Source organism: Dermochelys coriacea, chromosome 26 (genome assembly GCF_009764565.3).
Source record: "Dermochelys coriacea isolate rDerCor1 chromosome 26, rDerCor1.pri.v4, whole genome shotgun sequence".
Taxonomy (NCBI): Eukaryota; Metazoa; Chordata; order Testudines; family Dermochelyidae; genus Dermochelys; species Dermochelys coriacea.
Window position 1 is genome coordinate 11,806,629 of NC_050093.1, and position 25,193 is coordinate 11,831,821.

General features: G+C 48.7%; 1 protein-coding gene across 1 annotated transcript; it reads right to left on the bottom strand.

Annotated features, from left to right (window-relative positions):
• Positions 1–617: 617 nt before the first annotated feature.
• Positions 618–15,175, bottom strand: LOC119848778 (low molecular weight neuronal intermediate filament-like). Its single transcript, XM_038384994.2, has 4 exons — positions 14,364–15,175; positions 6,363–6,680; positions 5,163–5,287; positions 618–3,202 (listed from the first exon to the last, which is right to left on the bottom strand). The coding sequence occupies exons 1-4, from the start codon at positions 15,087–15,089 to the stop codon at positions 2,947–2,949; spliced, it is 1,425 nt and encodes a 474-aa protein (XP_038240922.1). The 5' UTR covers positions 15,090–15,175; the 3' UTR covers positions 618–2,946.
• Between the last annotated feature and the right edge of the window lie 10,018 nt (positions 15,176–25,193).

Here is a 25,193-nt window from a genome sequence, read left to right on the forward strand (position 1 = left end):
CCAGTATTTCCAAATGGAGAAAAACGGACAAAAACAAAGCCAACAACCAAATCATGGTCCCTGGACTAGAGTATGGCACACGTGTTAAACCAATGAGTCTTAGAAATACAGGACCAGATCCTCAGCTGGGGAAATCCACATAGCTTCACAGACATTGAGGGAGATACATGCTGAGGATCAGGCCCAGGATGCCATGCAGATCAGTTTACAAGCCGCAAACATTTTTGTTCAGACACCAACATATTGTTTATTGGGAGTTCGATTTTCTATTCATTTACCTGCCAAATAAACAAAGAATATTTTAATGGAAAAAGAGGAAAGTCACATTCAAATGATCTGAAAGGTAGCTTCATGCAAAAGGATACCTCGATCCAAAACGTCATATCTATTAAAGCACACTTGCAACAACCACTGTCTTATGATCAGTCTACATTCCACTACACATACATACTCTAGATTAGGCCAGGCATCTGCATTCAGTAACGGTCTAAAGTTGACGTGGTCAAATCATTCACAAAAGAACAGTGTGAAATATTTTTCTCTCGTTTTCTGTTCTGAAATGCAACACTTCGACCAGATTTCCAGTTGATTGAAGGGGAAAAAAATTGGAGAAACTCTCCCCATTTTTCAAAGGTCAAATTCTGAAACTGTCAAAGTTTTGACATTTGAAGCATTATGACCAGCTCTAGATTAAAGTTTTAAGCCTACCTCAAGCCGAACTCTAGTGTTCCCAGCAATCAATTGCTGTCTCCTCTACATTCAGATTATCAGGGTTGGAAAGGACCTCAGGAGGTCATCTAGTCCAACCCCCTGCTCAAAGCAGGATCAATCCCCAATTTTTGCCCCAGATCCCTAAATGGCCCCCTCAAAGATTGAGCTCACAAACCTGGGTTTAGCAGGCCAATGCTCAAACCACTGAGCTATCCCTACCCCCAATATCAAGCTAATTCTTTCTACAGAACATTCACTTTCATGATACAATTCTTTTCTGCCCCCTGGGTACATTCGTGGGTTGGAAGAGAGACAAACAACACCCGTTAAGTCACTGAAAGATATCAGACTGTTTTCAGAGTAGCAGCCATGTTAGTCTGTATTCGCAAAAAGAAAAGGAGTACTTGTGGCACCTTAGAGACTAAAATTTATTTGAGCATAAGGTTTCGTGAAGTGAGCTGTAGCTCACGAAAGCTTATGCTCAAATAAATTTGTTAGTCTCTAAGCTGCCACAAGTACTCCTTTTCTTTTTGCATATCAGACTGTGTTTACAGACCGTCTCTCTGCATCACAATTACAGCACCTGAATTTCCATGACATCTTCATTGTTTCGGATGTTACACTTCAGATGGCTGTTCCCAGAAATTATTATTGATGCAATCTGCCCTACGCTCCCGAAATCCTGTTTTTTTTTTTTTTAAAAGAGGAGCTATAAATCCACTATTAATCAAGAAGGGTTACATTTGCAAATTTCAAAATCCGGGCCAGATTGGCAGAAAAGCTCAACATCAAACACGCCAAGTGTCCTCTTATGAAAATCTCTCTCAAAGGGCCAGATTCTTAGTACCCTTATTTACACTGATACCCTTGCTAGTGCCCCAGTGAGACCACTTATGGAGTAAGATGCTATTCACTGTGAGTAAATTAATCCAGCCCTTAAGCCCTCTCCTATTGTCATGCATGGCCTTATCTACACTAGAAAGGGTTTGCTGGTATAGCTAAGACGACCCAGGAAAGGCAGAACAAGGTGTAAGAGGTGTAGAGTGGGGGTTCCCAAACTTTTTGCTGGTACAACCCCATTTTAATGAATGGTTTCCTCCCGGGACCCCAGACAGCCTGGAGGATGCCATTTTGAAGAACCAAATAGCATCCTCTGCACAGCGTGACCTCATCCATACAGTGCATGCGAGGGCTCACTGTGTGGAGGTAGGCATTTTGTAGAGCAAAATGGTGCCCTCTGGGCATCGTGACCTTGCATGCACCATATGTGCGAGGTCACTGCTGTGCAGCGTAAAATGGTGTCCTCTGAACACTAGGGATCGCCGTGACCCCATCTGCTGATGGCCCATCCCTATTCGGGGTGGTGACCCACAGTTTGGAAAATGCTGCTCTAGCTATTGCTGAATAATAGGTGTGTCTAGGGGCCTTTCAACAAACCATTTACACCCACTTGGTTTCCAGGGGGTATTTACTGGCTTTGGCTCCCAATCCTTTCCAGCCAGTGGACCAAGTTTGCCAGGCTTTGGGCCAATAAAATGGTCCCCTGGAATCTATGGGAGTTTCAATATTTACTTCAACAGGGACCAAGGTTTGGCCCTGTGCATCTAGGCTCACTTGAATGGGAAGTTGGCTGGTGCAGCTATTCTATAAACCACAACGGAGAGAATGGGGGTTGGAGCAGCTAACGGTGCACTGCAGAGTGTGAGAGCGAGGGGATCAAGGCTCTGAAGCCTTGGACACTTATGTAGGGGGTCAATTCTGACCCCCGCTGAAGTCACTGGAATGTTTTATCACCATGTGCAGTGTGAAGGGGATGAGGGCCTGGAAGTCTAGCCTGGAGAAGGCAGGGGACACACATACATACCTTTGTTCTATAAGCATTATTATAGTAGCACCAAAGGTTCCAATGGAGATCAAGGCCCCATTGTGCTAGGCGCTGTACAAACACATAGCTAGAGACAGTCCCTGCCCAGAGAAGCTTACAATCTACATAGACACGGTGAGAGGAAACTGAGGCACAGGGAGGTGAAGTGACTTGCCCAAGGTCACCCAGCAGGCCAGTGGCAGAGCTGGGACTAGAACCCAGGTCTCTGAGTCCCAGTCTGGAGCTCTAGCCACTGGACAAGGCTGCCGCTCAGTGTTACTGTAATTGGCTACATTAGGACACAACGTAATCTCTCGCCTGTGAGGGACTCCTTTTCCCCTTGGGGAGGCGCACAGTGACTTCACTCCAGTTTAGTTCTTGGCTGGGACGGCTTCGACCTTTTCTTCTCCAGGCTGATCTTCCTCGGCAGGCTTCGGCTCCTCTGAAAGTCTGGGGTCCTTGTTGCTTTCCTGCAGGTCTCGCTTCTCCTCCCTCCTGACGGTGACCGTGCTGGTGGAAAAGGCTTTTGCGCCGGAGAAGGGGCTAGACGAGAACGTGTAGCCAAGGCCAAAGGTGTTCCCGCTGCTGACGGTGCTTAGCCGTGTTTCCTCCCCTTCCAGTAATTTCCTGGGGGTGGGAAGAGGGAAACACCAAGAAAGGTGCAATGAAGTTGCTGCTGGAGATTTCAGATCCCTGCCTTCTCCTTCCTAAAATATCCTCCCCAGATCAGTTTTCATTGAGCTGTGGCAACAGAACCCCTCCACCCCCCGCCTCCCATGGGAAAGCAGCCAAGGCATCAATCAGCACATTGCCCCCAGGAAGGAACAGCTTTTACTGCAGGCTCAGCATTTTGCTACACACTATCGACAGAAGGCTACTGAGACCCTAAGAGCTACTTCACGGGCACACTCCATACACCACTGTCAGACTATCCAGCCAAACCATGTCTTGGAAGGAATCGGATAAAAACTGGCAACACGCTGGTCATGAATATCATCGCGGGGTGCGTGTCCAGGTCACGTAGATAGCGTTACAGATGTGTGCTGGAAATAGGTTCTTAAAATAGGCTGCCCTTGACAAAGAAATGCTGTTTTGACTGTTTGTTTGCCTGCATTCCCAAAGCATATTGAGCAAGGTGAGGCCAGAGACAATGGAAAGACATTTACATTGAAGGGAAAACAAGTGATTAAGTCAAGCAGAGAAACAAATTGATCAGAGGAGGAAGGAGACAGCCTGGCATCTGCACAAGCAGCAGGGGAGAAAAACTTTACATGGAGATACACTTCAAAGGTTCACGGGACTATAAAAAGAAAGGGAAAGAACCCTTAGTTATCCATCACTTGGGGACGTATGGTACAGCACCCTCCGAGCCTGTGAATGGTAGAGACTTGCTGATAAATTGCTGCCCTCAAGGAACAGTTTTCTGCAAAGATGTAGCTTGCTAGAATTAAATTTTAGGCCCTAGAAAGCATGTTATTTTTGTATTGTTTAATCCTTTTTTCCCTTTTATTCTTGCCTTATATCACTTAAATCTGTGCTCTTTATTAAACTTATTCTTGTTTTATACAAAACCACCTCAGCACTGTTATATTGATGCGTTAGCCTTCAGCCAAACAGGCTGGTGTGCGCTCTGTCTCTTCAGAGGCAGCAAACTTCATAATTTCTAAGCACGTCCAGAGAGAAGGACTGGACGCTGCAGGGAGATGTCTCTGCGAAACTCGGGACCTGGGATTCTTACCTGCAGGGCCAGGTTTGGACTGGCAGAGTCCGGAGGAGCTCGTTAGCAAGGCCGACACCCTGGAGCATCAGGGAGCTGATGCATAGTTTAGCAGCCGCAAAGCTCTCGCTTGTGGAGGCAGAAGGGAAACAGAGGCTTAGGGTTCTGTATTCCCTGACGAGAGCGTGATGCACGACTCAGATGCCATGGAGACGAGTGTCCAGGCAACATGGTGACGACAGTGATATATGTCAGGGATCTTCGAAGGTGAATAAGGGAGCTGGATACCATATTCCTGTTTAAAATGGGATATGAGCACCTAACTCCCTTCAGTCATTTGAAAATCCCAGCTTGAAGACCTAGACAGACAGACGGCAGCTCTACAGCATCTTGATCTAGGTTTCCTAATGCATATTGCTGTGGACTCCTTTTTGGATTTTTTTTTTTTTTTTTAAAAAGGATCTCCTCGAGGAATTATTTTTGGGGACGTTCTCTGCCCTGTGTTATGCAGGAGGTCAGACTAGATAATCATAATGGTCCCTTCTGGCCTTAGAATCTATTAATCTCTAGAAACTTTAAAAAGCGTATGCGTATGAGGAGGATAGGAGTAAAAATAGGAGCAATGGGGGGCAGGGGGTGGGACTTTTGACCAGTTCTAACCCTGAGCCAAACCTGGGGATCTGCTGCAATAAATCTGTTTTTTTCTCATTACAGAACTGCTCAGCGGGATTGCTACACAATATTACAGAACATCCAGGGGTACAATATTTCTGGGTATTTGTTTCTCTCTAAGCAAGCGGAGAGGTGTGACCGCCAGCATCAAACATCCCCAAAGCCACCGGGGAAGGTGGCCTCTTGGTATTGTTTTACCTGTATGCAGCTATTTCAATATCCAGGGCCATTTTCACGTTCAGCAGGTCTTGGTACTCTCGGAGGTGGCGAGCCATCTCTCCCTTGGTCGTCCTTAGAGCATTTTCAAGCTGGTTAATAGTCTCCTGCAGAACAAAAAGTGGAAGGGAGAACATTTTGATCATGTCAGTAGTTCCCTCTCATTTGCTTTTAGTGCCCCTCCTTCCAGATGTGTTGTTCAAACTGATCTCAGGAGGAGAAATCAGTGTGGTCCAGTGGATTAGAGTGCTGGAGTGGGACTCAGACTGGACTGGGTTTCTATTCCTGGCTATGCCACTGACTTGCTGTTTGAGCAGGGCAAGTCATTTCACCTCTTTCCCCTCCCACCTCTGCCTTGTTTATTTCAGCTGCAGTCTCCTCAAGGCAGGGATTGTCTTATTTTGTGTTTATACAGTGCATGTCCCAAATCTCAGTAGCGATCCTATACATTTACTAATACGATTAAACATTCGTTTGGCTGGTCCCTTCCCCAGCACATCAAACGTCTGCTGTTCTAGCAAATGAGCTCTGTACCTCACCAAAGGAGTTCATGTGATTATTATTTTGTCTAATAGTCAAATCAGGAGACTAGAAGCCTGGACTCCTGGGTTCTAATTGTTGGCTCACAGCCTGATTTTGGGCAAGTCACTTAGATCTACAGTTTCAAACAAGTCCAATAATTTGGGAGGTGCAATTGGAATTTGAGGAGGCCAGCACCTCTGGAAATCAGCCCTACAGTGGACACCCAAAAACCAGAGGCCCCCAAAGATCAATGAATGCTTTGCACCTCAGTTTCCCAAGCTGAGACGTGGGGCTAATAATACTTACAATCTACTCACCAGGGGCTGGAGGGTGGGGTAGTGAATAAATGTTTTCAAAGTGTTTGAAGATCACAGGTGGGAGATATTATAGAAATGCTACTAACAATCTCTCCCCCTGCCATTCAGTGCAAGGTTTGCTAAGTACATCCCATTTCCGTGTAAGGACTGTTTTCTTCCCAGTGTAAACATAACCAAAAGCATGGCCTGCACAAGCTATCAGGAAAGACAAAACCCCAGGATAATCTTTGCTAGATGCATATCTGGCATTTTGCCACTTGAGTCTCTGATGCGTAGGGCTGTGAGCGAGCTCTTGAGTTGGAAACAAATAAGAAGCCAGTGTCTTTTGGCAAGTGTCAACTACCTGCAGATTATGGATCTCCCCATTGCTCCTCTCCTCCGCTTCCTGCAGCTGCCTCTCCAGGGACTCGTTGGCATTCCTCAGAGCCTCGATCTCGATGTTGCGGGCCTGCAGCTGGCGCCGGTACTCCGTGATCTCTTCCTTGGCCTGGCGGATGCTGTCACTGCTGCGAGCTGCCTCCTCGGTGAAGTTGGCGAATTTGGATTTGTACCACTCTTCGGCAGACTGTTGGTTCCGGGCAGAAAGGACCTCGTACTGCATGCGGATCTCCTTCAAGGCAGCCGTGAGGTCAGGCTTGCTCACGTCCACCTCCACCGAGACCTGGAGAGGGTACAGAAGGAAGGGACCCCACCCCACACACATACAGCATGAAAGTCAGGGAAACGGATAGGAATACAAAGACACTGAAGCTGCTCGGGGCTGTTCCCTGCCATCCTAGGCTGCACGCCCTGAATGAGGCTCAGATCCCTCCCCTTGTCCCCCATGAAGAGCCGGAGGGCTCAGGACACAATGAAACAGCTGTGTTTCCTCTGCATGGAGCAAGCTGGAGGACGAAGGGCTCCCATACGGATGTCAACATCTCTTGTGAGCGGTGGAGCCCAGCACCAAGCGGTCCCAATACAGAGGCTCTTTGAATTAAGGAAAAAGGTAGAAATGAAGTCAGGGGATTTAGTGCTACACGGCTCTTCTCTCCACAGGCATGCACGATCACGGAGCTCATCTGCCGTTACGGGAAGTCCTGAGGGCAGGGGGAGATGTTGCTTGCCCCTGTGGGGTTTCCCCAGCAGCTAGCCAAATTATTCAGATACTTGGGGCAGGAATAAGTCCTAACAAAATGGATTGGTGGACAGGAAGTGGGCAGTCACTGGTGCATGACCGAATTTCACATAGCTGGGGGAGCACTGCAGGACCCTCACCTCCACATGTGCATGATACGGCATAGTTATAGAACACAAATTATATGGGACCGGATCCTTAGCTAGTGTAAATCTGCATAGCTCCTCTGAAGTTAGCGGAGCGACGTCAATTTATACCAGCTGATTATCTGCCGTGCCCTCTGCCCCGTGCCTATATAGCCATACACAGCGAGTAAATATGTATGCAGAAAGACCAGATAGGCAAAACACATAGATGGACAGGTATAGCTAGATAGCTGCATTGCCAGACATTCTCTCTAGGTGTATTTGTGCGTAGATAGAGAAAGAAAGGGTGTGTGTAGGGAGGGAGGGAGGTAGCTTGGTACAGATAGATATTGACTCACGTTAAAAAAAGTCAGTATCTCAACAATTACTAGGTAAACGCAACAAATTAACCTGGGTTCAGAGAAATGCATCAGAGGAGCAAAGACTGACAGGTACAGCATTTATTTTAGACATACAAGTTGTGCAAGATCGGTTTAGCAAAAAATAGTTTATATTAAAGTTCTTTTTTGATCCTACACACAGCTCTGCTAAGTGTTGCTGTATTGCTACCGTAACCCCACCCAAGAGTGAAATGACTCATTTATTTAAGTTGTCCAGTGTTTCTGCATAGTGCTGGCCTTCGGTCAGTGTTCAATCTGAATCTAAATGTGCAAATGTAACTGGTTTATTGCTCCCCCATTTGATGGAGAAAAATGACAGAACTGTGGGCAAACAGAATGCATTGCTTTCTCAATCCAACCCCCAGGGCCTGCTGCATTTTCTGTAGCTCTGCAGACTACAGATTTTACCCACTGAAAGTTTTCCACAACCCCCAGGGCCGTATGCTGCAAAGTATTAGGATAGCCAGAAAGTTATTGGTCTGTCAGTGACTTTTCATATAGATGGCGGATTATGGCCATGATACAGGAGCTCATTTTAGGGTTTGCTCATCAGATGCCTGCACATATTCATTATAATACAGCCAGTGAAGTTCCTCACTGAGGAATATGGACCGCAGAATATGGAATAAGCAGGTGCAACTCTCGCAATGGATTTAGTCCTATGTATGAAGGTAAGTTATGTATTAGAAATGAATGGCATTCCGGAAGTGGAGTTTAACCTTGCAAACAAAGGACATTGTAGCAAATCTGCAAAAGGAATGGCATTTGCCAGTATCATTGATACCCCATTACACAGGGAGGTCACAAGTGAAATCAAACTTCTAATTGCAAATGTATGGGAAAGTCCTCCTTTAAATGAAATCAGCTTCAGCTCTTTGTCTAGGAGAAGTTCAAATATTCATGTATTCAGGAATGTACTGGGTCAAAGTCAGTTGTGGTGTAAGCAGATGCAACTCCAAGGCTGAAGTAGTCTCATTATGTTGGCTTGATCCTGTAAGGTGCAGAGCACCCTGGCTCCAATCTAGCAAAGCACTAAAACATATATATTTGCTGCAAGTAGCATAGTTAAGGAGGGACTGAACGCCGCTGTCAGAGGAACAAGCAAAACAAGCAAGAAAGAGAGAACAAAGTGGAAGAAGATTCATATTTCTAGGTTTAACGCACTGAGAATACAGCACAACCTTGATTATTGCAACCATAGTCAAATTTCCCTGTTATATCCAGAGTTGTAGCCTTCTCTGCTCCACCAAAAAAAAAAAAAATCTATTTGTGGTATTATCAGAATTATATTTACATGCCCCAATGTGCTAAGTACTGTACATACAAAGATTGAGACATTCCCCACCCACCACTAACAGTTTATGATCTAGAGAGAAAGAATGGGAGAGTACTGACCTGATATTACAGACAGGAAACTGAGTCAGGGTCAGACTAAGCGACTTGCCAAAGTCACCCAAGAAATCTGTAGCAGAGCTCATCTCAAATCCCAATCCAGTGCTTTAGCCATAAAACCAACCTTCCTCTGCATAAATTAAATGAAATTTCCCCTTCATTAGCCAAAGCTCTGGTCATCTGAATGTATTCTGCATCCCTCATGACATCTCAGGGAAAATCCATGGTGGATGGGTGAGGTCCCAGAGTACTGGGCAAACATAGTATCTGTTTTTAAGAATGGCAACAAAAAGCTACCTAGAAATTATAGGCCAGTCAGCCTAAATCTAATACCTGGAAAGATACCAGAACAAATTATCGAACAATCAATTTGTGAGCACCTAGAGGATAATAGGATAAGGACTAACCAGCATAGATTTGTCAAGAACAAATCATGCCTAACCAACCTAATTTCCTTCTCTGACAGGGTTACTGGCCCAGCAGATAGGGGGAAGGAGTAGATGTGATACATCTTTATTTTAGTAAGGCTTTTGACTCTGTCCCACATCACATTCTCATAAGCAAACTAGCAAAATGTAGTCTAGCTGGCATTACTAGAAGGTGGGTGCACAACTGATTGAAAGACCATACTCAAAGAATAGTTATCAATGGTTCACTGTCAAACTGGGAAGATGTATCTAGTGGGATCCCACAGGGGTCAGTCCTGGGTCTGAAACTATTTAATATTTTTATTAATGATTTGCATAATGGAGTGGAAAGTGTGCTTATAAAAATCTGCAAATGACACCAGGCTGGGAGCGGTTGCAAACTCTTTGGAGGACAGGATTAGAATTCAAAGTGACCTTGACAAATTGGAGAATTGGTCTGAAATCAACAAGATAAAATTCAGGAAAGAAAAGTGTAAAGAACCACACTTAGGAAGGAAAAATCAAATGCTCAGCTACAAGATGGGGAAAACTGGTTGGTAGCAGTACTGCTGGAAATGGTATGGGGGTTGTAGTGGACCACAAATTGAACATGAGACAATAGTGTGATGCAGTTAACAGGAGGTAACTGTCCTGTTCTACTCGGCACTGGTGAGGCCCCAGCTGGAGCACTGTGTCAAATTCTGGGTGCTACACTTTTGGAAAGATGAGGATAAGTTGGAGACAGGCCAGAGGAGAGCAACAAAAGTTTAGAAAACCTGATCTACGAGGAAAGGTTAAAAAACCTGGGCAAGTTTAGTCTTCAGAAAAGACGACTGAGGGGGGACCTGATAACAGTCTTCAAATACGGTCAGAGGTGTTATAAAGAAGATGGTGATCAATTGTTCTCCATGTGCAAGGCAGGACAAGACATAATGGGCTTAATCTGCTGCAACTCTAAGGCCTCGTCGACACTACCCACCGAATCGGCAGGTAGTGATCGTTCTAGTGGGGATCGATTTATCGCATCTAGTGTAGACGCGATAAATCGATCCAGAGTCTACGGCAGAGCAATCAGGGAACTCCACCACGGCGCGAGGCGGAAGCAGAGTTGACGGGGGAGCGGCGGCCGTCAATCCTGCACCACGAGGACGCAAAGTAAGTGATTCTAAGTCGATCTAAGATACGTCGACTTTAGCTATGCTATTCTCATAGCTGAAGTTGCATATCTTAGATTGATCCCCCCCTCCCCCCTTACTGTAGGCCAGGCTTAAGGGTAGTAAGCTCTGGAACAGGCTTCCAAAGGAGGTTGTGGAATCCCCCTCATAAAACCTCCAATGGACAGGCTGGACAAACACCTCTCGGGAACAGTCTACGTTTACTTGGTTCTGCCTCGGCACAGGGGGCTGGACTTGATGACCTCTCAACTCCCTCCCTGCCCTATGTTTCTGCAATTCCAGCTGGATAATCAAGGCTGCATTACAATACCTCTGCACCAGCTATTGATTTCAGTGCTCAGGAGAGTCATCCGTTTCCATCAATAATGCAACTGCAGCTGTAAAGCCGCTTCTCTAAGCTGCTCTGGGTTTGTCCTTATGGATCTGGTGTTTTAATACCTTTACATGCAGTTTAACATTTGTCCGACAATACCTTGCAAAAGTGGACATTAACAAAACCTACATGACAAAAGAGTTGTCACTGAGCAGCCCATTAAACCTACATATAACAAGCTCATTCGGATAACCGCTATTCTCGTGTACATCCAGAGAATGAACGTGGGTTAGCTACATTTTGCATTAAGCATGCTTCATTTTTTCCTCCCAACACACGTGGAAATAGTCCCACGACTTCACTTGAAACACATACTGATGAACGAAGCCAGGACTGAGCTTTCCTTCTTTTCTAAGCTTCGGTCTTTTCATTCCACTAGCACATGGCGCAGGCACAAAGATGGTCGTTGTGTGTGCTCTGCAAGGTGGGCGCGAGGTACCTATTGTACCCATGGCACTGCAGCATAGGATGCCATGTTCCCAGCAGGGCTTAGTAACAATGTAATCAAGGTACAGTTTGCTATGGTATTCAAAGAACTGAATCACACTTCCAATAGTCTAATGTGAGACAATCCAATACTCAACACAAAGGAGATGAGGCGCTGATTTAACCTTCCAGACGACCTTATGCCAAATACAATGTAATCAGAAAAGCAGAAGATGCAAGTATCCTATTACTCATTCAATATAGGGAAGGAGGATTGGGGTCAGGCCTGCACACAATGCCTTTGCATCCTGTAGCTATTCAACACCATGAGGTGAGCCAGTCAAATGTCTACCTTAATGAAGATAACCTTCCAATGACCAACCGACCGCAATAGCTTTGTGCCCAGTGCAAAAGATCTAGAATTGATCCATTCAGCATATATAAGAGGAAGAGAATAGGGGGAGTGTATGTAACAATCCTATATGCTCAGCCTATGGAAGTATAAAATTATGGGGTGGGGATGAGGGCAGTGGTGTGATGCACAGCATAGAGGAGGAGGGCAGTATTGTGAGTGTATGCCACACCCTATCCATATAGCACATACAGAAGCGAGGAAATCTGAGCGTATAACGCACCTTATCCAGCACACAGGAGGGGTGCGCATGTGTGTGTATAGCACAGACTTTATCCAGCACAGAGAAGGAGGGGTGCGTGTGTGTAGCACACTCTATCCAGCACACAGAAGGTTTGCGTGTGTGTAGTACACACTCTATCCGCCACACAGGAGGCAGGGTGGGTGTCTAGCACTCCTTAGGAGGCGATGGATATTGGGGGTGAGCGAAGGCACACCCTATCCACATGGCATGCGGAGGGGAGAAGGGCGCTGGGCACCTGGGGATGCAGGAAGGGGTACGGGGTGGTTGAATCTTGGAAGTGAACACCGAGCCCTCGGGGGTATGTGCCACCCTGGGGAGGCTGCTGTTTGGGATCCTGCAGGGAGGGGAGAACTGGGAAGGCGGGATACAGAAAGGAGAGCGCTGTGCTGGGCAGGGATGGGGGGGGACAGCAGTGCTGATCTGTGTGGGGGATACAGAATGGGGAGCGCTGCGCTGGGATGGGGGGGGACAGCAGTGCTGGTCTGTGGGGGGATACATAACGGGGATCGCTGCGCTGGGCAGGGACGGGGGGCAGCAGTGCTGGTCTGTGGGGGGATACAGAACGGGGAGCGCTGCGCTGGGCGGGGACGGGGGGCAGCAGTGCTGGTCTGTGGGGGGATACAGAACGGGGAGCGCTGCGCTAGGCAGGGATGGGGGGGACGACCGCAGTGCAGCAGTGTTGATCTGTGGGGGGATACAGAACAGGCAGCGCTGTGCTGGGCAGGGATGGGGGGGGATGACCGCAATGCAGCAGTGTTGGTCTGTGGGGGGATACAGAACAGGCAGCGCTGTGCTGGGCAGGGATGGGGGGGACGACCGCAGTGCAGCAGTGTTGGTCTGTGGGGGGGATACAGAACAGGCAGCGCTGTGCTGGGCAGGGATGGGGGAACAGCAGAGCTGGTCTGTGGGGGGGATACAGAACAGACAGCGCTGTGCTGGGCAGAGATGGGGGGGACGACCGCAATGCAGCAGTGTTGGTCTGTGGGGGGATACAGAACAGGCAGCGCTGTGCTGGGCAGGGATGGGGGGGACGACCGCAGTGCAGCAGTGTTGGTCTGTGGGGGGATACAGAACAGGGGGCCAGGCAGGAACAGAGTGGAGGGGAGAGGAAGAGAGCAGGGCTGGCAGGGGGAGGCAGGAGGGGAGAGGAGCGCAGGGAAGGGTAGGGCGGGGAGCACAGGGAGAGGGGAATTCAGGGCTGGGGCAGTGGCAGGGGGAGGGGAGCGCAGGGCTGGGCTGGGGATCGGAGTGCGGGGAGAGGTGGTCGGGGGATGCCGAGCAGGGGCGCAGCGAGGTCGGGGGAGGAGAGGACAGGGCTGGGCAGCGACAGGGGGAGCGGAGCGCAGGGAGAGGTGGCCAGGGCCGGGGGATGCTGCACAGGGGCAGGAGGGGAGCGCAGCGCAGCGTGGGGGGAAGCGGAGCGCAGCGCTGGGCAAGGGCAGGTAGGGAGGGGAAGAGAAGGGAGCGCAGTGTGGTGGGGGGGAGCGCTGGGCAGGGACAGTGGGAGAGGAGCGCGGGACAGGCAGGGAGCGCAGGGCTGGGCAGGGGCAGGGGGGGCTGCAGGGCTGGGCAGGGGCAGGTAGGGGAGGGGAGGAGAGCGCAGCGCAGCGCAGCATGGGGGGAGCGCTGGGCAGGGACAGTGGGAGAGGAGCACAGGGGCAGGCGGGGAGGGGAGCGCAGGGCAGGGGCAGGGGCGGGGAGGGGAGGGGCAGGCGGGGAGGGGAGCGCAGGGCTGGGCAGGGGCAGGGGGGGCTGCAGGGCTGGGCAGGGGCAGGTAGGGGAGGGGAGGAGAGCGCAGCGCAGCGCAGTGCAGCATGGGGGGAGCGCTGGGCAGGGACAGTGGGAGAGGAGTGCAGGGGCAGGCGGGGAGGGGAGCGCAGGGCAGGGGCAGGGGCAGGTAGGGGAGGGGAGCGGAGGGCAGGGGCAGAGAAGCAGAGTGCAGGGCTGGGCAGGGGCAGGCGGGGCGGGGCGGGGAGGGGAGCGCAGGGCTGGGGAGGGGAGGAGAGCGCAGCGTGGGGGGGAGCGCTGGGCAGGGACAGTGGGAGAGGAGCACAGGGGCAGGCGGGGAGGGGAGCGCAGGGCAGGGGCAGGGGCGGGGAGCGCAGGGCTGGGCAGGGGCAGGGGCGGGGCGGGGAGGGGCGCAGGGCTGGGCAGGGGCGGGGGCGGGGAGCGCAGGGCAGGGCTGGGCAGGGGCGGGGGCGGGGAGCGCAGGGCAGGGGCAGGCGGGGAGGGGAGGGGAGCGCAGGGGCAGGGCCGGGCCGGCCGCCGGTACCTGCGCATCCTGCAGCGAGGCTTGCAGCGAGGCCACCTCCTCGTCGTGCACCCTCCGCAGGAAGGCGATCTCGTCCAGCAGCGACTCCACCTTCTTCTCCAGCTCCAGCCGGGCCAGCGTGGCCCGGTCCACGTCCTTCCCGTAGTCGCGCAGCGCCAGCTCGGCCTCCTCCCGCCGGCGCGCCGCCTCCTGGCTCTGCTCCCGCAGGCGCTGCAGCCCCTGCGCCAGCCGCTGGCTCTCCAGCTGCGCCTCGTCCCGCTCGCCCCGCAGCGCCTCCAGCTGCGAGCGCAGCTCGCGGATCTCCTGCTCGTAGAGCTGCTGCAGGCGGGGGGGCTCCGCCTGGCGCTGGCGCAGCAGCGAGACCTCGGCCTCCAGCAGCCGGTTGTGCTGCTCCAGCTGATGCACCTTCTCGATGTAGGTCACGAAGCGGTCGTTGAGCCCTTGCAGCTGCTCCTTCTCGTTGGTGCGCACGATTTTCAGCTCGTTGCTCACCGCGCTGGACTGGGACAGCAGCTCCAGGTGGTCCACGGGGCTGGGCACGGCCAGCTTGCGATAGGAGGAGGCGGCGGCGGCGGCGGCGCAGGAGTCCCTGGCATGGTGGGCGCGGTAGCCGGCAGCCCGGGGTGGGGCTGAGCTGTTGTAGACCCTGCTGGAGAGGCGAGGGGATTCCCCGAAGATCTTCTTATAGGAGGAGGGTGGGTAGAGCTGGTCGCTGCTGTAGCTCATGGTGAGGCTGGGTTGGGGGGAGATGCAGGCAGGGAAGGGACGAGGCTAGGTGGGTGGGTGATGCACAGAAATGGGGGCCTGGCTCTCCCCTTATATAGCCCCGCAAACACCAATCCTCTTCCTCCTGCTCCTGCAAATTAACAACGCCCAGTCAGCTGCAAATCTGCCTGGCAGGGAGGAGGGAGCGAAGGGGCTGAAAGGGAGGCCCTTGCCTTTCTCCTTGCCTGAGATTCGCTTGATCAGCAAGTGCTGGCTGCAGCTGGGGCCTGCCACCAAGTCAATGTGTGTGTCTCCCCAGGATTGGCAGGGGAAGGGGGAGGGGGGATGTTTGGGCAAGGTGGCCCCACAGGGCTGGCAGAGGATACAGCTGCTTGCAACAATGGTCAGAAAGGGTGAAGGATACAAAGGAGGGATGGGCCGTGGGGGGAGAGCAGGGAAGGTGTAGGCAAAGCTGTCAGTGATCGCTGCCGTTCCTGGAAAGGGATGCCGGTGAGACGCCACCACTATCTCAGAGCTGGGGACTCACGCAGGGAAAGAGTCAGCAAGTGACCTGGCAAGTGACCGGAGTCAGTGAGTGACCAGGCAGATCCCTGACAAAAATGCGACCAAATGGAAAAATGCGACCGAATGGGGCAAGCAAACATATAGGGTTGGGTTTTTTTCATCCTTGGGGATGGGAATGGGAAAAGGAAGACCAAGAAGAGGGGCTATTACTCAAGCTTTGACCCTTCCCCCAACAAATCACTGACCTGTCATCTTTATGGCCCAATGCCCAATGAAATTACAACATCGTTGACTTTTAAAAATCCTTATGGGAGAGCTTGTGTTAGGAGCTTCTCTCTGCAAGCCCCATTCTCTCCTCTACCCTCTAGGAGACAAAGGCTGTCGGCCGTATTTACTGATCTCACGCTTCAGCTATGTCTGCACTAAGGAGCCTGTGTCACCATAGCTATGTTTTTTCCATACCCTTCACTGGCATAGCTATGCCAATATCAGTTTAAAGTGTAGGTCGAGCCTTAGTATGAACAGGTTTATATGATTATCCGCATGGCAATCATCTCCAAATGGCTGGTGATTTTGAGTGCTCAGTTTGACTTTAATGGCGTCTCCACCTACAACTGCAATTGCAGGAGCTGTCCACTGGCAGGGCACAGCACCTCAGAAAATGCTCAAATAAATTTGTTAGTCTCTAAGGTGCCACAAGTACTCTTTTTCGTTTTGCGAATACAGACTAACGCGGCTGCTACTCTGAAACCTGTCAGAAAATCAGGTTCTTTTAAAAGGTGGTTCGTGTTGGCAATCCAAAAACAGAGGCAATCAAAACAACCAGTCACTTAAAATATAGGTCTATGCATTTAGGACCAGCTTCTCTTTCAGCGGTGGTTGCTTAAATGCAGACTGGGCTATCTGCTGTGAGAACAGAATGAGACCCAGAGTGAAATGGGCTTTGCATTAGAACTGGGATACATTTGAAAGCCAACTCCCCCACTGGAATTCTTTAAATGACCACTCTCTTCACACTGGGCTGAACCAAAATCCTAGGTCTAAGTCCTTGCAGTTTGAGTTAGTTTGAGAACATGATTGAAATAGTGTGGTTTCAGCCCCTCTCTGCTTTAAAGAGACCTCCAGATCCAACAGGGTTACACAGATGTAAATGAGGGTCAAGCCTGCAGTTTGCTTTTTGCATGTGCTGTGCAGATTGGCTGCTGTCCCTTTGCTCTACCTGCTTATTCAGGTAACACCAGAACACACACAACTGTCCGGACCGGCCTTCTTACCCTGTTTTGTAAGGGGTAGATTTACTGACATTTACTGGTTCTCTGCTAGTGCAGAGCAACAGAGAGGTGGGACGGCGTGGGTGAAGGGAGGTGGGGGACCTGATGGCTGAGGAAAGTGCAGGAGCAGTGCTTCGGATCCATTTCTGGTTTTCAAGGACAGAAGATTTGTCAATGTAAGTTAGCTGAATTCAGCATGAAACTGAAGTGAGCCATTGCAAAATAAAGAGAGAAAGGATTCACTCACTTTCTCTTACACTTCATTGCCCATCCTGCTTTGTCCCCACCCTGCAGAGCATTCTGTTTGTCAACTGCTTGGCTGCTTCCAATTAAATTCTTCACCTTTATTTCATAAATCAATGTTCCATTCTGCAGACCATGTCCAGGGGTAAAACCAAAGTCATCCACTGATGCTGACTCAGGTGTATTTGCTGCACCTGTGTAGTAGATTGATGTTTCCCCCTTAGACGAGGCACAGGATTTAAAAACAAGAGAGATGCTGCCCTGTGTGGATTGGATTGTAGAGAATCCACATTGTCTCTTTACATGGAGGAAACAGGAGGTGGAATGGGCCAAATCCATGATGTATTAAGGGAGGGGAGTTTTCATTTGTAGCCTCTTTAATGAGCAAAACATTTCTTAGTTTTGTTGCTTTCATGTTCTGTAATGATCACAGAATTGCGCAAAACATAGCTAAATGCAAGAAGCTCAATTCTGCTACTCAAAGAGCTGGAAAAGAGATCGAAATTCACTCAAGCAATACATCAAGGGGGAGGGGAGGGGGAGGAAGCACTTGCAACTCTTAATATAGCAGATTCTATTCCCATTGAAATCAAATGGGAGTTTTGCCATTGCCTTCAATAGGCACAAGCTTGGGTCTTAATACAATAGATATAGAGTTCCATAAGGATAAAGACACTGCTAGATGACACATAAAAATGTAACTCTTGCATTCATGTCAAAACCACTAGCACTTGGGAATTGTATGTTGTGGCCAGATTCTGGTGGAAGTGGCCAGACGCCACTGAAGAGGATGGATGTTCAGCCACTTTTCTGCACACTTATTATGTCCCTTAGGGCCTGAGTCAAAGCCTATCGAAGTAAATGAGTGTCTTTCCATTGGATCAGGCCCTTGATAAGTAGGTTTGCTTCTATTTCTGATCTTTAGTGTTATTCCGGATAAGCAACAGCATAGTGTGTTACACAAATGGGCTTCAGAATAGCAGCCGTGTTAGTCTGTATTCGCAAGAAGAAAAGGAGGACTTGTGGCACCTTAGAGACTAACAAATTTATTTGAGCATAAGCTTTTGTGAGCTACAGCTCACTTCATCGGATGGGGCCTCAGGGGATTAGCAGCAGAATGAGAAGCCAATTGCTCATCAGAGCCAGCCCAAGCTGGCAGCGAGCAAAAAACTGTTATCACCTAGCAGAGGGTTGGATTAGATGACCTCCTGAGGTCTCTTCCAACCCTAATCTTCTATGATCTCATGGGTATTCGGTGACCTACATGAATTGAGTTGTTGGTTCTTAGATGGCAAATATCCACCGCACTTAGATGATTGGTGCTCATTGGCACCTTTGCCAGAAGACCTAGAGAAGAAGGATTCAATATTGTTTACAATGTTGTGGCCGTGGTGGGGTCTTTGAGAGACAAGGTGGGGGAGGTGATATCTTCTATTGGACCAGCTTTGGTTGGTGAAAGTGACAAGCTTTTGAGCCACACAGACCTGAAGAAGAGCAAAAGACTCTCATGTTATTTAAGGCCTGAATCCTGCAAGGTGCTGAGCATCATCCTCCATCTCTCTGTACAAGACTCTTCCGAGTTTTCTGCTGTGGGACAGGTGCACAACCTAGATTCATAGATTCCAAAACAAGAAGGGACCACTGTGATCATCTAATTCGCTGTCCTGGCCAAGGAACTTCCAGAAATAATTCCTTTGAACTAGACATCTGTTTGAGAAAGACATCCAATCTGATTAAAAATGGCCAGCGATGGAGAATCCACCACAACCCTTGGAAAATGGATCTAATGGTTAATTACCCTCCCTGTTAAAAATGTACACCTTATTTCCAGTCTGAATTTGTCTAGCTTCAGCTTCCAGCCATTGAATCAGCCATTGTTATTCTTTTGTCTGCCAGGTTGGCGAGCCCGTTGCCAAATATTTGGTCCCCATAACCCCAAAGACTGTGTGGTATTTCAGAGAACGTGTTCTTCATACCGCTTGAGCAAAGCGTTTTTTAAAAGGAGGGGAAAAAAACTGCAGCTTTCTCGCCGGAGACATCAGCAACTAGACATGACCCCACTCACTGTCAGACTGATGTTTTTAAAAAGCTTCAAATGCATAAAGCAACTGCTTTCAGCGGTGGAAAAAATCAGCTGGAGAGGAAGGCAGCTCTTGAACTTGGCTATGTGGGAATTCAACTGGGATTTCACTGAGAGGAAACCATCATTGTTAACTTAAAGACATGCCCATGGTCTTAGATGATGGAGGGTATGTCTTCACTGCAATCCAAGGTGTGATAGCTTTACCCAAGCATGGTTAAAAATAGCAGTGCAGTTGTGGTGGCGTAAGCAGTAAAAGCCCCCTGGGAACCCTGGGTATGGATTTGTGTTGCTAGCCTGTGCCTCTGTGTATACACAGTTATTTTTAGTCAGGCTAGCATAAGTACATCTGCCCAAGCTGCCACCACACCTCAGACTGCCGTGTGCATGTGGCTTCTTTCCTCCTAAGCTCCTAAGCAGAAAAAAGCAAATGAATATCTTCTCGAACAGCCTGGCTAGAAAATCTGGCCTTCAATTCTCAAAGTAGTGTTAACACATGTGTGTTGTGTCATGTCGCTGGGGAGGTGGGATGCTGGAGATCTGATGGAGGGGTTCACGCTCTCAAAATGTCCAGCACTGCATGAACTCACTGCAATCTCATTCCAAGAAAGTGAATTCAGCACTAGCAAGAGAGCGTGGATCCCTACTCGGTGTATGTTGTTTGTCACTGGAGTAGGCAGCAAACTGTTTTGCCAACCCAGGAAAATGTTCAAAATTAAAAAAAAAAAAAAATTCCTGTCGCCAATTGGGACAAAATATTTTTCACAAACTGGAAATCCACCCGAAACAATCAAAACCAGTTAGTGTCAATTGGAATGTTTCGTCCTTATCTTAAAAAAAACACCTAAAAATTAACTTAAGTTTTGAAACAAAATGTCATTCCAAACTCCAGAACTTTTCATTTCACAAGTGTCAAACCAGGACATGTCGACAATTTCAAAAGTTGATATTTTTTTTTCCTAAAAATTTTTCAGAACAAGAAATTTGTCAAAGCCGAGCCTTTTCCCACAAACAGGTTTCAGTTTTGACAAATCACCATTTTCTGATGAAACAAAAGTTTAATCAAAAAATTCCTGGCCAGCTCTGTGTATCACCTGGATCAACAGAGGTTGAGAGCCTAGTACAGCTGCCAGCGAGGGGATTTAACCCTTTAGCTCAAGCTTTATCTTTGGAGTCCTATGTTCAATCCTTGGTGACTGTCAAGATGAGGGAAGAAAAGTTTCTAGGCTGATAGAAGTCCTCTGTTTATTTACAGTACAGGTAGAGACTGGCCTACCAGGGTGCTGCACTCATGACCAGGAAGAGACATTCTCTGTGGCTAAGTGGGAGTCCAATGTGTCTGTCCCATTCGGTCCTTGGCCTCTTTGCTGAGACTGCCAATTTTAGGTGTTGCTTGCAGAGGTGGGCTTTAGGTTATGGAATAATCAAAAACACTCATCTCAGGCTTAAGTGCCCCCATAGACTTCAAAGACATCTGAGGTACATCAAGGCTGAATGCTTTGGAAAATGCCACCTTGTCCTGCAGGAATGAGGCTGGGGCCCCACCAAGTCCTTTCACGTAAAATGCCAAACTGCCAGCAAATGATAATGAGCTCCCATGACTACCAGCAACCCTAGGCTGAAAAATCTGAATAGTCCATTACCCCTTCTCCGGGGCCACCCAGTCCTCTAACTCCCCGAGCTCTCCTAAGCTGCTATGCAGGCCGCTCTCCTGCTCTCTTCAACCTGTTTGGGGTAACACACGTTTTTCTCCAGTGACACTTATCAGAGTCCAGCCAGGAAATTGTCAGAATAAAGAGAATCGGTTAAGACTGGCGCTCAGGAAGGCGCAAACCTGGAGCAGACAGGGTGTCATCACTGAAACACAGGCATCACTCACACCAAGGTGAGAGCTGACTTTAAGGGTACCTAGGCAGGGAATTTTGTTGCAGCACTGCAACACCAGGCTGAAGTTTTTACAAAGGAATTGCAACACTGGTTTGGATCCAGCATCCATCTAATCCAGTATCCTGCCTCTAGCAGTGTTCACCTTCAGCAGAAGGTGCAAGAAAACCTTGCAACAGGCGATGATGAATAACCTACCCCCCAAGTTCCTCTTAATTCCCATAAACTAATGCTTGGCTTATCCCCTAAAGCAGGATGTCTCCCAAAATTTTACTTTTTCGTATTGCAGTAGCACCTTGGAGGTCCATTTATGGATCAGCACCCCATTGTTCTAGATGCTGTACAAACACAGAACAAAGAGGCAGTTCCCACCCGAGGGAGCTTACACTCTAAGAACGGGTTAGTATTTACTATCAGAATTCTATTACTATTTTTGGCTTTAGAAGATTGCATTTAATTTTCAGTCTTTCAATACTGCATAAGGCATTAGATAATGGGTAAGATTTTCAAAAGTGCCTAAGTCCCATTTTCAGAAGTGACAAGTGTCTAAGTCACTTCTGAAAATGGGATTGAGGGTCCTCAGTCTTCATAACTCTTGAAAATATTATCCAATAGCTTAATTCATGACCCCTTATTCCCAAGGGATCCCAAAGAGTTTACCATCTATGATCCAAATCTCCTTCCCCTTTGTGGGGCGGTTACTGCTGGAGCAAGTCAGAGTAGTCCCAAGGCTGCTCCAGCTTGCACCAAGCCCTGGCTGCCCTAGGTGTGGAGATGAAGGGGGTAGAAGAAGGGATATAAAGACCCTAACTAGCATAGATGAGGCACATAAAGCCTCTTGGTGCTACTGCATTATAAAAGTGATAATCAGTAAATGCAAGAAACACGTCACCAGCCATGAAATGCAGCCACCTCTGGGGTGGAACATGGTAAGTGTGTAAGACCTCAAGGCAATGCTACACAGTGGCTTAGGGCAAGAAATGGTTACATGGAGATGAAAAAGAGACAATTTCTGACTGAACTGGGGCTTTGGGGGAGTGTGTGTGTGTGTGTTCGGGGAATCTCAGACAGTGGAAGCAAACAGGGGCAGTGGCAACAGAGTAAGGGAAAAGATTAAAATACCCAATGGGAGGATATTAAGTCAAACCTGCCACGGCTGCCAACCAAGACGATGAAGTGAGCTGTAGCTCACGAAAGCTTATGCTCAAATAAATTTGTTAGTCTCTAAGGTGCCACAAGTCCTCCTGTTCTTTTTGCGAATACAGACTAACACGGCTGCTACTCTGAAATTTGTGACCTCTGTGTCACTGCTCATAGAGACATACTCACTCGGTGTCAGTTTTATAAAGCATCCATTTGTACCTCCTGGGAACAGTTACTAAAGAAAACTCCCTCCGCTTTGTCAGACCTTTTTAATATTTACTTCAATGCTCAGCCAAGCTACTTGCTGTTCCCACACAGATAACAAAAGCAGGGCAAGTGCCTGGGGACTCAAAGTACCAGTGAGAGAACAAAACCCTACCACACTGCAGTGGTTAAAGGCACAGACAGAGCCTGTAGCTGTGAGAGTTAAATTCACCTTGTGCACAGGGCCAGCACAAGCCAGTGGTGTATAGGGTGCCTAGTACTTGTTCCATCTCCCTGCACATGGTGAATTTCACCCTGAGGGTGATATTGGAACAAGGGATGAAGAAGGCCAGCAAGACTGGATCTGTCTTTGTATTAGCACCTCCTTGCACGGATTATGATTATTTGCACTACGGGCTTCAGCTGAGATCAGGGCTGTTGTACTGGCCACTGTAGGAACACACAATGAGAGGCAGTCCCTGCCCCTAAGCAATTACAGCATAAGTGATAGATAGATTAAAGGGGAGTGGAAACGGTGGCACAGAGAGGCAAAGTGACTTGCTCAAGGTCACAGAACAGGGCAGTGGCAGAGCTGGGGGTAGCCCCCCAGCACTTCTGGATCCCAGGGAAGGGCTCTATCCATTGCGCCTTTATTATTGATAACAAGACACCATCTATGCCTGACTGCATATTGCACTTATTTCCTTGGGATACGGCAGGAAGGGTTAAGACAGGATCACTAGATCCTTTGAATCTGGTTTGCATCAGTGACGGGGAGAGAGGATGTGAACCTTTAGGGCTGGTAATCAGGTTCTTTTTGGAACAATAATCACCTTGAAAGCTACCTTTACAGTTCACATACCCTCCAGAGAACAGTACACTGAAATGGAACAAGGTTACAGTTGATAACCATCCAAGAAATAGTTCGATGTTGCAACATCAGCCACTTTAGATTGTAAACTCTTCAGGGCAGGGACTGTCCTTGTTCTATATCTGTACAGTGCCTAGCACAACGGGGCCTTGGCTTCTAGGCAACTGTTTCTCAATTGGCGCTGGTCCATGGCAGCCTCCTTGCCACTCCCTGAGATTTCCCTGACGGAGTTAAGGAACACAGCAAGTTGGTACCTGGTATCGAAAAGGTGGAGAAACACTGCTGGAAGCAATACCTGAAAGCAAGCAAACAACAGCATTGTGTCACAGGTGACAGTGCTGTCAGGTGCCGTACTTAGCTGCATTTAGAATATCAGGGTTGGAAGGGACCTCAGGAGGTCATCTAGTCCAATCCTTTGCTCGAAGCAGGACCAATCCCCAATTTTTGCCCCAGTTCCCAAATGGCCCCAATGGCAGCCGTGGCAGGTTTGACTTAATATCCTCCCATTGGGTATTTTAATCTTTTCCCTTACTCTGTTGCCACTGCCCCTGCTTGCTTCCACTGTCTGAGGTTCCCCGAACACACACACACACACACACACACTCCCCCAAAGCCCCAGTTCAGTCAGAAATTGTCTCTTTTTCATCTTCATGTAACCATTTCTTGCCCTAAGGATTGAAAGGATTGAACTCACAACCCTGGGTTTAGCAGGCCAATGCTCAAACCACTGAGCTATCCCTCATGCATTCTCTGTTTTATGCCAATAACCGTCTGAACAATGAGCGACATGAACTGCACATCGAAGCGCTTTGAACAGGGGGAGATTTCACGTCCCTTTCACACTTATGTAATGCCACTGACTGCAAAAGGAGTTGCACCCGATTTAGGTGTACTTAGCACTAGGGAAATGAGAATCAGGTCCATCCGGTAGATCTGAAGGCAGCGGCTTGGACACGTTGGACTCCATAATCTGTAGACAAGATATTCCGAGTGGCTTATCCGTGTCCCCTGCCTTGGATCATTCAGCCACACTGGAGACCACACGGTTTGAGGGGATATCAATCTGTACACACAGACACCTGCCATTTTCACAGCATCGCACATCCTGCTATTGCTTCCAAGGCAACAAGAAAGCTGAGAAGTCCTGATTGTATTGTACCGAAAGAAACAGGTGAGCAAACTAGGAAATGGACTCGAGGAGCCGTTGTATCAGGAGTATCATAGAATCATAGAATCATAGAATATCAGGGTTGGAAGGGACCCCAGAAGGTCATCTAGTCCAACCCCCTGCTCAAAGCAGGACCAAGTCCCAGTTAAATCATCCCAGCTAGGGCTTTGTCAAGCCTGACCTTAAAAACCTCTAAGGAAGGAGATTCTACCACCTCCCTAGGTAACGCATTCCAGTGTTTCACCACCCTCTTAGTGAAAAAGTTTTTCCTAATATCCAATCTAAACCTCCCCCATTGCAACTTGAGACCATTACTCCTCGTTCTGTCATCTGCTACCATTGAGAACAGTCTAGAGCCATCCTCTTTGAAACCCCCTTTCAGGTAGTTGAAAGCAGCTATCAAATCCCCCCTCATTCTTCTCTTCTGCAGACTAAACAATCCCAGCTCCCTCAGCCTCTCCTCATAAGTCATGTGCTCTAGACCCCTAATCATTTTCGTTGCCCTTCGTTGTACTCTTTCCAATTTATCCACATCCTTCCTGTAGTGTGGGGCCCAAAACTGGACACAGTACTCCAGATGAGGCCTCACCAGTGTCGAATAGAGGGGAACGATCACGTCCCTCGATCTGCTCGCTATGCCCCTACTTATACAACCCAAAATGCCATTGGCCTTCTTGGCAACAAGGGCACACTGCTGACTCATATCCAGCTTCTCGTCCACTGTCACCCCTAGGTC